The 12,386-nt window shown below is 38.3% G+C and overlaps 1 protein-coding gene across 3 annotated transcripts in view; it reads left to right on the top strand.

Annotated features, from left to right (window-relative positions):
* LOC126299597 (exocyst complex component 1) overlaps window positions 1-12,386 on the top strand; it is a 267,483-nt gene that overhangs the window by 223,985 nt on the left and 31,112 nt on the right. For all 3 annotated transcript variants that reach the window (XM_049991619.1, XM_049991618.1, XM_049991620.1), the window contains one exon: window positions 4,964-5,174. In XM_049991619.1, the coding sequence (XP_049847576.1) occupies window positions 4,964-5,174 (211 nt within the window). The remainder of the gene's footprint in view (window positions 1-4,963; window positions 5,175-12,386) is intronic.

Here is a 12,386-nt window from a genome sequence, read left to right as displayed (position 1 = left end):
TCTGTCTAGCAAGAGTAATAGAAGGCAGGTTTCAGAGTACCTAACAGATCGAAACGAAAATTTCTGTTCCGACACTGACAATGTTGAGTGTTTATGGAAAAAGTTTAAGGCAATTGTAAAAGGCATTTTAGACAGGTACGTGCCTAGTAAAACTGTGAGGGACGGGAAAAACACACCGTGGTTCAACAACAAAGTTAGAAAACTACTGCGAAAGCAAAGAGAGCTTCACTCCAAGTTTAAAAGCAGCCAAAACCTCTGAGACAAACAGAAGCTAAACGATGTCAAAGTTAGGGTAAGGAGGGCTATGCGTGAAGCGTTCAGTGAATTCGAAAGTAAAATTCTATGTGCCGACTTGGCAGAGAGTCCTAGGAAGTTCTGGTCTTATGTTAAATCAGTAATTGCCTCGAAACAGCATTTCCCTACACTTCGGGATGATGATGGCATTGAAACAGAAGATGACACGCATAAAGCTGAAATACTAAACATGTTTTTCAAAAGCTGTTTCACAGGGGAAGACCGCACTGCAGTTCCTTCTCTAAATCCTCGCACGAACGAAAAAATGGCTGACATCGAAATAAGTGTCCAAGGAATAGAAAAGCAACTGAAATTGCGCAACAGAGGAAAGTCCACTTGATCTGATGGGATACCAATTCAATTCTACACAGAGTACGCGAAAGAACTTGCCCCCTTCTTACAGCCGTGTACTGCAAGTCTCTAGAGGAATGGAAGGATCCAAATGATTGGAAAAGAGCATAGGTAGTCCCAGTCTTCAAGAAGGGTCGTCGAGCAGATGCGCGAAACTATAGACCTATATCTCTGACGTCAATCTGTTGTAGAATCTTAGAACATGTTTTTTGCTCCCATATCATGTCGTTTTTGGCAACCCAGAATCTACTCTGTAGGAATCAACATGGATTCCGGAAACAGCGATCGTGTGAGACCCAACTCACTTTATTTGTTCATGAGACCCAGAAAATATTAGATACAGGCTCCCAGGTAGATGCTATTTTCCTTGACTTCCGGAACGCATTCGATACAGTTCCGCACTGTCGCCTGATAAACAAAGTAGGAGCCTACGGAATATCAGATCAGCTGTGTGGCTGGATTGAAGAGTTTTTAGCAAACAGAACACAGCATGTTGTTATCAATGGAGAGACGTCTACAGACATTAAGGTAACCTCTGGCTTGCAACAGGGGAGTGTTATGGGACCATTGCTTTTCACAATATATATAAATGACCTAGTAGATAGCGTCGGAAGTTCCATGCGGCTTTTCACGGATGATGCTGTAGTATACAGAGAAGTTGCAGCATTAGAAAATTGTAGCGAAATGCAGGAAGATCTGCAGCAGATAGCCAGTTGGTGCAGGGAGTGGCAACTGACCTTTAACATAGACAAATGTAATGTATTGCGAATACATAGAAAGAAGGATCATTTATTGTATGATTATATGATAGCAAAACAAACACTGGTAGCAGTTACTTCTGTAAAATATCCGGGAGTATGCGTGCGGAATGATTTGAAGTAGAATGATCATATAAAATTAATTGTTTGTAAGGCGGGTACCAGGTTGAGATTCTTTGGGAGAGTCCTTAAAAAATGTAGTCCATCAACAAAGGAGGTGGTTTACAAAACACTCGTTCGACCTATACTTGAGTATTGCTCATCAGTGTGGGACCCGTACCAGATCGGGTTGACGGAGGAGATAGAGAAGATCCAAAGAAGAGCGGCACGTTTCGTCATGGGGTCATTTGGTAATCGTGATAGCGTTACGGAGATGTTTAGCAAACTCAAGTGGCAGACTCTGCAAGAGAGGCGCTCTGCATCGCGGTGTAGCTTGCTCGCCAGGTTTCGAGAGGGTGCGTTTCTGGATGAGGTATCGAATATATTGCTCCCCCCTACTTATACCTCCCGAGGAGATCATGAATATAAAATTAGAGAGATTTGAGCGTGCACGGAGGCTTTCAGACAGTCGTTCTGATCTCAAGTTGATTCCGTATTTCTAGATTTCCAGAAAGCTTTTGACACCATTCCTCACAAGCGACTTCTAATCAAGCTGCGGAGCTATGGGGTATCGTCTCAGTTGTGCGACTGGATTCGTGATTTCCTGTCAGGAAGGTCGCAGTTCGTAGTAATAGACGGCAAATCATCGAGTAAAACTGAAGTGATATCAGGTGTTCCCCAGGGAAGCGTCCTGGGACCTCTACTGTTCCTGATCTATATAAATGACCTGGGTGACAATCTGAGCAGTTCTCTTAGACTGTTCGCAGATGATGCTGTAATTTACCGTCTAGTAAGGTCATCCGAAGACCAGTATCAGTTGCAAAGCGATTTAGAAAAGATTGCTGTATGGTGTATCAGGTGGCAGTTGATGCTAAATAACGAAAAGTGTGAGATGATCCACATGAGTTCCAAAAGAAATCCGTTGGAATTCAATTACTCGATAAATAGTACAATTCTCAAGGCTGTCAATTCAACTAAGTACCTGGGTGTTAAAATTACGAACAACTTCAGTTGGAAGGACCACATAGATAATATTGTCGGGAAGGCGAGCCAAAGGTTGCGTTTCATTGGCAGGACACTTAGAAGATGCAACAAGTCCACTAAAGAGACAGCTTACACTACACTCGTTCGTCCTCTGTTAGAATATTGCTGCGCGGTGTGGGATCCTTACCAGGTGGGATTGACGGAGGACATCGAAAGGGTGCAAAAAAGGGCAGCTCGTTTTGTATTATCACGTTATAGGGGAGAGAGAGTGGCAGATATGATACACGAGTTGGGATGGAAGTCATTACAGCATAGACGTTTTTCGTCGCGGCGAGACCTTTTTACGAAATTTCTGTCACCAACTTTCTCTTCCGAATGCGAAAATATTTTGTTGAGCCCAACCTACATAGGTAGGAATGATCATCAAAATAAAATAAGAGAAATCAGAGCTCAAACAGAAAGGTTTAGGTGTTCGTTTTTCCCGCTCGTTGTTCGGGAGTGGAATAGTAGAGAGATAGTATGATTGTGGTTCGATGAACCCTCTGCCAAGCACTTAAATGTGAATTGCATAGTAGTCATGTAGATGTAGATGTTCTTCCCGCGAAACATACGCGACTGGAACAGAAAAAGGAGGTAATGACAGTGGCACGTAAAGTGCCCTCCGCCACACACCGTTGGGTGGCCTGCGGAGTATAAATGTAGATGTAGATGTACTTCCATAAAATAATCAAGACAGATAACTGACAAAAATTACTTACACACTGTAGACACAGTTGCCAACATTAGGAAAATAAATAAGTGAGCATATGTGGCTCATGTCACATACACCATCTGTATAGGATAAAAATGCATCATCTCATATGGTAACATGGCATGAAAACGATAAATAAAGTACTCATAGCATTACCTGTATGTAATAGATGGAAATAAATGTGGCGAAACTGGATTCAGGGTTTCTACACGTGCCAGTAACGTACAGAGTACTGGTCAAAAACAGGCAGGAAGCAGCTTCAGTGTAATTACATCACTTCCGAGCACTGTATGATGTAAATGTATTTCTGGGAAGATATCTATGAAAGGAAATGGAGGGCAAGGTAAGGAATTCCTGGAAAATAACCATGGTATATTTAAGTTGGAGTGTGGAATGTTTTCTCTGGTATTTCAGCCCAACAAATTTGAATGCCCACGGGAAAAAATGGACTTATATGGTCGATAAGTAGTTTCAGTACCTGTGAAGCACTGCAGTTGCCCACATAGCACTAACGCTAATTGCTCGCATGAATGCTTCAGCTGGTATGTCTCGTCATGGCCGAGATAAAGACAGCTGCACAGCCAGCAATTAATCAGTGTGGTATTCACTTGTGTTGTGTATAGTTGCCATCATACCTGTTGATTTTCTCATTGCAGTATCGCATGATATTTGTTTCTTGCTTGGTCTTGCTTTAGAATCTGTTTGCTTGTCGTTATCTTGTCTGTCTCATGTTATCCACATGAACATCTTGCCTATGCAACTTTCTGATGACCTACTCAAGTCCTTTCCAACTTCGGTCTCAAATTAGTTCTTCCTACATCGTCAGAGATTCTCCCACCTTGTGGCTCCCACAGTCATGGTTGGTTCAGCAGTGTTGGATTTTGGATGGAGTGATTGGTGGCAAAAAGAGGAAGGGGAAGAAGAGTGGAGAGAGAGAGAGAGAGAGAGAGAGAGAGAGAGAGAGAGAGAGAGAGAGAGAGCATGATTAATCTTAAGGCCTTTGGATAGGACTGAAATTTACAGTCATAGTTGTAGGTAATAGAATTAAGAGTGAATTAGGCATGTTCTGCAATGTCAATATGGAAATGACTATTCTGTTGCTGATTGAGGTGTGATAATCATGTCCTTCAGAGATGCACAGAAGAAATGACTGTAACAAAAAATGTAAAATATTATTTTTATCAATTGCTTTTGGTGTTACTTCTGTGGCTGCAGGAGTTATGTAAAATAAAAAACAAACTGCCTTCAGTCAAAAATCATGATTTTATTTCAGCACATGATGCATTTCAAGCCCTGGGGGCATCTTCAGATGCTTGATCAGTTTACACCATTTTTTGACTTCGTTTTAATACTGGTCCTGTTAATACTCACCAGTCCCCAGCTCAGGAAACTCGGTTTTGCTAAACCCAGTACTCATTTTGGCATGACCCAGGATGCACATGTGGCTTATTGACTGCTACTGTAGCACCGAGCATTATCCCCCAATAATTCACATAATAAAATTAAATGTATATGGGTAATAATCAAAAGATAAACTATGAAATCAGGCATGTGGAGTGTGCAGAATTTATTATTAACAACAACAACAACAACAACAACAAACATGGTTGTCTATGAAATAGCTAGGAAAAATAAAATATGAAGATTTTTCTGTATTATATTTCTTGCAAGTTACTTATATGTCTAATAAGTTTCTAGTTCATGAGCAATTGGTATTTCATTTCAGCTACTGTATGTATGTATTGGTACGTCTAAGTCAGCATGTGATGTCAGCCCAAGACACCGGATCCTTTCTTAGTATGACTTTTGCATCAGCTTTGGTTCAAGTGAAAAGAAGCTTTGATCGTTTTATGATGGCACAGTTGAAATCTATAGAGGAAGCACGTGTGAACCGTAAAAGCAAATGTGGGATTTTGCCATATGTAGATAACTTTGAGGTATGATTTAGTACTATCAGTTTATTTGTATTTGTGATCTTTTGTGCATTTTAGCTTAGATTTGCTATTTATAGAATAATGCTGAAGGTACAAAATCTTGAGAACAAAGTATAATGAAAACATGATGTAACACGCAATCATCAACGGTTAATGTGGCAGTTAAGTGGATCTGTTGTGTATATATATATATGTCTCTACCACAAGAATGTACAACTGTTATGATTAGAACAAGTGTATTGCTATCAGTACTTTCAATTTGTGAGCTGTGTTTAAACCATACAGTTAACATGTGCATGAACTGGAGACAAATGTTCTTATCTTTTTTATCTTAAAGACAGAATTGTTCATCATTCTGGAAGATGTTCCTCTGGCTGAGCATTGAAAAATGTTCTTTGTGCTTGGTAGGAAATTTCATGAAAATTGGATAGTGCACACAGAAGTCCATTTCTACACTATTATGATCTTCAAATTTAAGCTCCCTTTTGTCTCATTCCTCCTGCTACAAAAGCATCTACACACTCGTTAAATAGTTTATGAGAATGCAAGTAAACAGAATCATTCAAATTGGGTGATTTTTCTATGGTTAGACTTCCCATCATTGTAAAGGCACTAAATTGCAGCATGATTTGCTTGTACTGTATAGTATAAATCTCTGGTACGCAGGCTGTGGAGAGCCTATGGACACCAGTGTGATCCGTCAACTAGAGGCAATGCTACTGATATGTTGTCAATAATTAGCACTATAGTTGGAGCCATGGACAATGGTGGTAGAGTTTAGGCTTGTTGTGTGCACCTACGTCATGCACACTCCAACAGCCAATGAGCATTCTGTAGTGTTCTGAGCACTCTGCTCTCAATGCTGTAGCTAATGCAAGCATTAAATGTGCTCATAGCAAGTTGTTTAGTGAATTTCTATTTGACTTGTTGCAAGTTGTCGTCGCTGATAGTGGCAGTAAGTGATAAATTCTGCAGAAACAAGTGAGAGACATAATTTGCAGGATACATGCTTCCTTCAAGCAGAAAGCACATGCATGCATGTACCGGAACTGTTGCTTGGAATCATCAACAATGCTATTCCTGTCTGTGTCTCGACATGTGTGAACCGCCATCATTTGTGGATCGGACTATAATAGATTAAAACTGATTTGCTAAGACCATTTCAGCATTTTCGTAGTATTGGTTAAACAATGTCACTTGATTTGGAAATTCATTGTTACTGCTTCTCAGTCATTAAAATATGAATGTTTTTGTGGTCAGGTACACTGCGTCTTGATGGTTGGTGATTGATCTCACTGAAAAATCTACAGGTGGCACAACTTCAGTCATGTTGGGGAGGAATTTGAATTTTGCAGAGGAAATGTGGAGGGAAACATGCCAGGTTCTGATTAGAACATGTCTATCCAAGGTCTTTACCTCACTGTCAGAGGAATCAGCTGTGTGTTCTCCTACCTGTTTACAAAGGCAGTGGCACAGATTTGCTGAATTGGTATCACTACTAAGTAAGATGCAGAGACCTTCAAATGATCTGAATTACTGCAAATCCAATGAAGATCCAATTTAAATGGTGAATAGAAAAATAAATGCCCTCTTCTCCTTGTAATGAGAACACCCTCTGATTATTTATTAATAAGTCTGATATTTTAGTGAGTTCTGATGGAGTCTCCCTGTGTTCACTGACCGAGTCATTGTACCTAATTGTGTTTAAGTTTGGCAATAAACTGAACAATTTATTTTAACATGGCAAACTTTACATACTTTTTATTTAAAAACCAGTTTTTTGAAGAGATTAGTTATGTGGTCTTGTGGAGTTTCTTTGTTCTCTTTTGTCACTTATCAATTTTCAGGGGATTTTGAGGAACAAATCCTGTAGACAGCATTGTTAAAACATTCTTACTTCATAAGTATGTGGATGGTGCCCAGTTTATTTGGTCTCACAGCAATGAGAATTTGCACATCTTATTTTTCACAGAGTTGTTATATCCCAGACAGATGAGCAGCTATGATCTGATCTAGAACAGTGAAGCATACATTTTGTTTTGCACACACAAAAAGATGTAAAAGATAAGTGAATAGATACAGGTGCTTTCATCTCAGTCTTTGAAGGAAATGCCTTCCCAGAAAAAGTTGAATTTATGGTGCATAGGTTTGATGTTAAATCTTCCTTCACACCACTCACGAGGTGTTTCCCATGTTTCTGGCTTGGACACATGCTATCCCATTGCACAGCACAATCAAAATTAAGAAATTATGAATGATAACTTCATGACAGATCTAAAAAATCAATGATTAACAATCTGTCATATCCTGGGTTAGAAAAAAGTTATGAATATCAGCATGTGGTAGACATGACAGCAAATTTTGTGGAAGTTGCAGCTATCACCTGACCAACCCAATGTTTTCAAAATTGTCTCTACCATCTGCTGTAAACCATGAACATGCAACCATATTGAAAAATTATTCTAAAGAGACACATCCATCTCCACTGATTGCCATTGTTACAGAACCAACAGGAGCCACCTAGCTTATACAGCAGAAGACACTTCAAATCCCTCCAGTGTCACAAGAGAGAAAGACATACTCCATGATAGATATCTTCCTCCCAAATGCAATAGATCCACAACCAAATACTACCCAGTAGATAAAAGAGACTAAGAAATCAGGCTGTATAACTGTTGGATCATCATCTTAGTTGGAAAAATTATACGAAGGAAAACAGCAAAAAGAGAAAAGGAAGAAAAAAATGGAAACACAAGAAAGCAACAAAACCAAGAACAAATTACCCAGTTCTGCCAGAGCTGGAATCCTCCCTGAAAGAAGAATATAGTTGATATATAGACACAATGCCAATGACACTTCACGAAGTGACAGATCAATACATATCACCTTCATCTTCACCGACTACACCTCCACCCCTTTTAGTGATTTTTTACAATGGAACTGTAGTGATTACTGTTGCCATCTGGAAGAAATGTGAGAACTGCTGACAAATTATCCTGTAATATTTATATAAGAACCATGATTTTTGAAAGACCATCTTCCTACTATTAGATAATACCACATATAAGGCAAAGAATAGAATAGAGACTGTGTGAACATCTCTGGTGTTAACACAGTAATTAAATCAAACACCTTCTTTGAACAGATACCTTTGAACACTGCACTTGTAGGAATATGTATATTTAGTCAAACATCCTGTGTGTTTATGACCTTCAACAGTCATCAGTCTTCTGGCTGGTTTGATGTACTCCACCATAAATTCCTCTCCTGTGCCAACCTCTTTTATCTCAGAGTAACTCTTGCAAATTACATCCTCAGTTATCTCCAGGATGTATCTCAGTCTCTGCCTTCCTATACAGTTTTTATCCTCTACAGCTCCCTCTGGTACCAGGGAAGCTATTTCCTGATGTCTTAACAGATGTCCTGTCATCCTGTCCCTTCTTCTTGTCAGTGTTTTCCATATTTCTTTTCCGTGCCTGTTCTTTGGAGTAACCCCTTACTCATCCAGTGCCAGTGTTATAACACTGTTTATGCCTAAGGCTAGATTTATTTCAAAACATTTCCTGACTTGAAGTCAATGGATTCCTTTGTGCAGGGATATTTAAAAGTGTTAGAGCATTCCAGGCCTGTCATTAGTGCCATTGTCGGTGATTGTTAGTGCTTTCAGAACATGTTTGGGATTTTTTAATGTGTATATGCATTGATGAGGAATTATGCTTAACCCTGCTTTCACATGAATGGTAGCTATGAGAAACACTTCTTGTAATTTAAATGATTAATGGAAAATCTCATATAAAGATCTGAAACAGATACTAACAAAGAGAGAGAGGGGCTGGCCAGTACTTACCTCAGCTCAGTACAGCCGATAGATACACAAAAAACAGAACAGAAAATTTAAAGATATAAAGAATATCTTTGGCTTCCCTCTGACAACCATGCCTCCATCCTTGCTACCCTCCCTGTTTTCCTTTCCCTGTTGCTTCATATCCTGGGTTGTGAGTAACTGAATCCCCTTTCCCTTCTTCCCTTTCTTTCCCCTCTCTCCTCCCCAATGAAGGAACATTTGTTCCAAAAGCTAGGAACGTAAATTTTTGGTTCTGTTTCTTGTGTATCTATTGGCTGTACTGAGATGAGGTAAGTACTGGCCAGCCCCTCTATCTCTTTGTTAGTATTTGTTTCACTTGTTGTAATTTGTTTGTCCTTAAGTGTATATCTGCACTTTGGAGCCTCAGGGAATGTGTTATAAGGTGTTCATGTACTCAGCCATACTCTGTACTGTGTGTCCTAGAAGGATTGGTCAATGTCTAAGTACATGACAAGAATGATCATTTGAAGCCGAATAAAAGCCTAGTAAACATGGCGTCTAAAATGCATACTTTAGGAGCTATCAGCACTACTTTATCTTTGAGACAGTCAAAAACTCTCTTTTACTGCAAACTCTTTGCTTTCCATATTTGAAGAGGAACTAGCATGGTGCAGAACAAGAGCTATGAGCATTTGTTCAGTGGAGGAGATGTGTTTCACAATAGCAAAGGTGGACAATTGCTCATAGCCAAACAGGTATGCTTTTTAGAGCCCATGTTTACCAGATATTTTTTCTTGTTTTGTTCCATCCCACTGTCTCTTAAAATATGGAAAGCAAAGAGCTGGCACTAGAAGAGATTTGTTTCACACTATTGAAGATGAAGTAGTTCGCATAGCTCTTAAGGTATCAGTCACACATGGGGCAATGAGATGATGATTAGTAGAGGGGTGCTAATAGAGAGATTAATCTCAGTCTTGGCCTTTGCCTCATCAGTTCAGAAAGCCCAACACATCATTGCTACCTACGGCTCCTATTCTGCAATAGACCTGACAGTGCGCAGTCCAAACTTTGTACCTCTGATCCAGTGGAGTGTTTATGATGGCCTTTGCAATAGTGACCACTGCTCAATTAATGCACCAGTCCCAAACGTACAACAACGAGATTTTACCATATTCATCACTAAAAAGAGAAAAATGGGTAACCTTCACTGCTTAAATGCAGATCACAATAAATACAGTGAAGAAAATTGATAAAGTAGTGCAAGTCACATCAGAAACAATCGTCCAAGCTGTGGACACTAAAATATGTTTCTTTTCTGGCACTCCTACAAAGAAGCCTGTCCATGGTGGTCCAAAGAGATTGCTGGTCCAAAGAGATTACTGATACCATATTGACAAAGGGCACTACAGTGACATAGGCACCACTTCCTTATCAAAAATATAATTTTATTCAAAATATTATGGACAAAAGTGTCACCTAGTAAACAATGAAAGAGAAAATGTTGGGATCCAAATTTTTCTTCTGTGAAAGTGCATACCTCACCTTCTCAAGTATGGGCCAAATTACAGAGTATTAGTGCTCATTAATACCTTAACAGAAACCAAGGAATATGTGACAGAGGAGAAATTAACACCAATTCCTTGGACATGTTGAACTTCTAGTAATATACTACTCAGAAAATTCTACATCTGATAAATCCCATCTGAATTTCACACTACACCACCTCTTAATGGAATGTAATAATCTGCCTTTTAGTCCAAAAAAACTAGAAACTTATGGTGCCTTCTTTATAGCCTGAGGACTAAAAATGCTTTTAAACAATGGAGAGATACATTCGCATTGCCAAACAACATACATACTAAAATTCTTCAACATCTTTGTGAAAACTCTAGCCTAAATTTTTGTTAAGAGGATAGGCTGAGTAAATTGTTTCTACTTAAATGTGAGAATACTCTCAAATACATTAATCTTTCAAACATACTGGAAACTTTTCAGTATGGAAACTGGATGATAATTAAGTCTGTTTTGGTACCTTTCTTATTAAGAGGTTTGACAATGCATACTTCAACCCGTCTGGAAAAATCCCTGTGCCAGCAGTGCAATACATATATCATTCAGGACACTGCTTATTAAGGTGGAAAAACTTTTCAGAATTCTGTTTGAAATTACATCAACACCACATGAGCTTTTGCTTTCTTTTGAATTTTTATAATTCTGTTAATATCAATGAAAGATGTTGATGTTACTTTCAGTTGCTTAGTTTTGTGAAGTTGCATTTTTAATATATTCTCTTGCTTCTTCGTCTGAACCACTTAATCCTATTTTTTAAGGCAAATTTAAAAACTATATTGTTAAAAGTACTCACAACTAGTGAATTATCAGTCACAATGTTGTCAGTAGTGTAATTGCTATGATAAGTTACACACTAACTGGCTGTCCTGTCTCCCATTTCACAACATGCAATATTGTTTTCAGCATTATCAATTTCTGTCGGGATGTACGTACTTATTGAGATTTTTATGTCTTTCTTTAAAATATTACTGTATTTTTTTGTAGTATGCAAGTACTGTCAGCTCTCAACTTATTCTGGTCTGTATATGAATTTCTCTCTTCCTCTTAGATGAGATTTTAATTCCCTTAGTTATCCATGGTATACTTGTTTTTTTTTTTTAAATCGATCTTCTGGATAACTTTTTAAGAAAGCAACTTTTACATGTTGATACAAATTTACTACAGAGTGAATTCAATGTGACGTTAGCATCTTTTACTACATGTATCTTATCCCTTATCAACCCTTTTAACTTATTCTTAAAACAGTGTATCCTGTTCTCATTAATAAGCCTCACTACTTTACATGAACCTGCCTCAGGACTGTAATGTGCTATATTGTTTATTTCCATTAATTGTGCAACATGATCAAATAGCCCATTAACAAATGAGTACACATTAATTGTTTCAACCTGAGCACTGTCAATAAAAATGTTATCAGCCAGTATCCAACTATCATGCTGCACATGAGATGGAAAACTAACTATTGAAATAAGATTTAAACATTCAAATAATGATTCTAGTTCATTTTTCCTGTCTATATCTTTTCATAAATCTACATCAAGATCTACAAAAATGTGTAACTGTTTCTTCCTGTCTTACAGTTAACTTGATAATGCTTCTAGATTTCTCATAAATAGCTGAAAGTTTCCTAGAGGGAATCTGTAGATTCTTAAAATTATCAGAGTAGTATTCTACAGTAACAACTCACAAACACATGCTTCAGAGTTCTGAGCATCAAAAAACTATATTTATTTCAATGTTTTTGACATTGTGTCTAACTTTTACATATGTTGCAATGCCTTCTTTTTCCATGTTAGCTCTTAATGAAAATATGCTAGTGTATAACCCCTGGTATTTAA

The sequence above is a fragment of the Schistocerca gregaria genome, chromosome X (assembly GCF_023897955.1).
Source record: "Schistocerca gregaria isolate iqSchGreg1 chromosome X, iqSchGreg1.2, whole genome shotgun sequence".
Classification (NCBI taxonomy): Eukaryota; Metazoa; Arthropoda; class Insecta; order Orthoptera; family Acrididae; genus Schistocerca; species Schistocerca gregaria.
The sequence above is the reverse complement of the archived record's forward strand: the minus strand, read 5'-3'. Positions and strand labels throughout refer to the sequence as shown.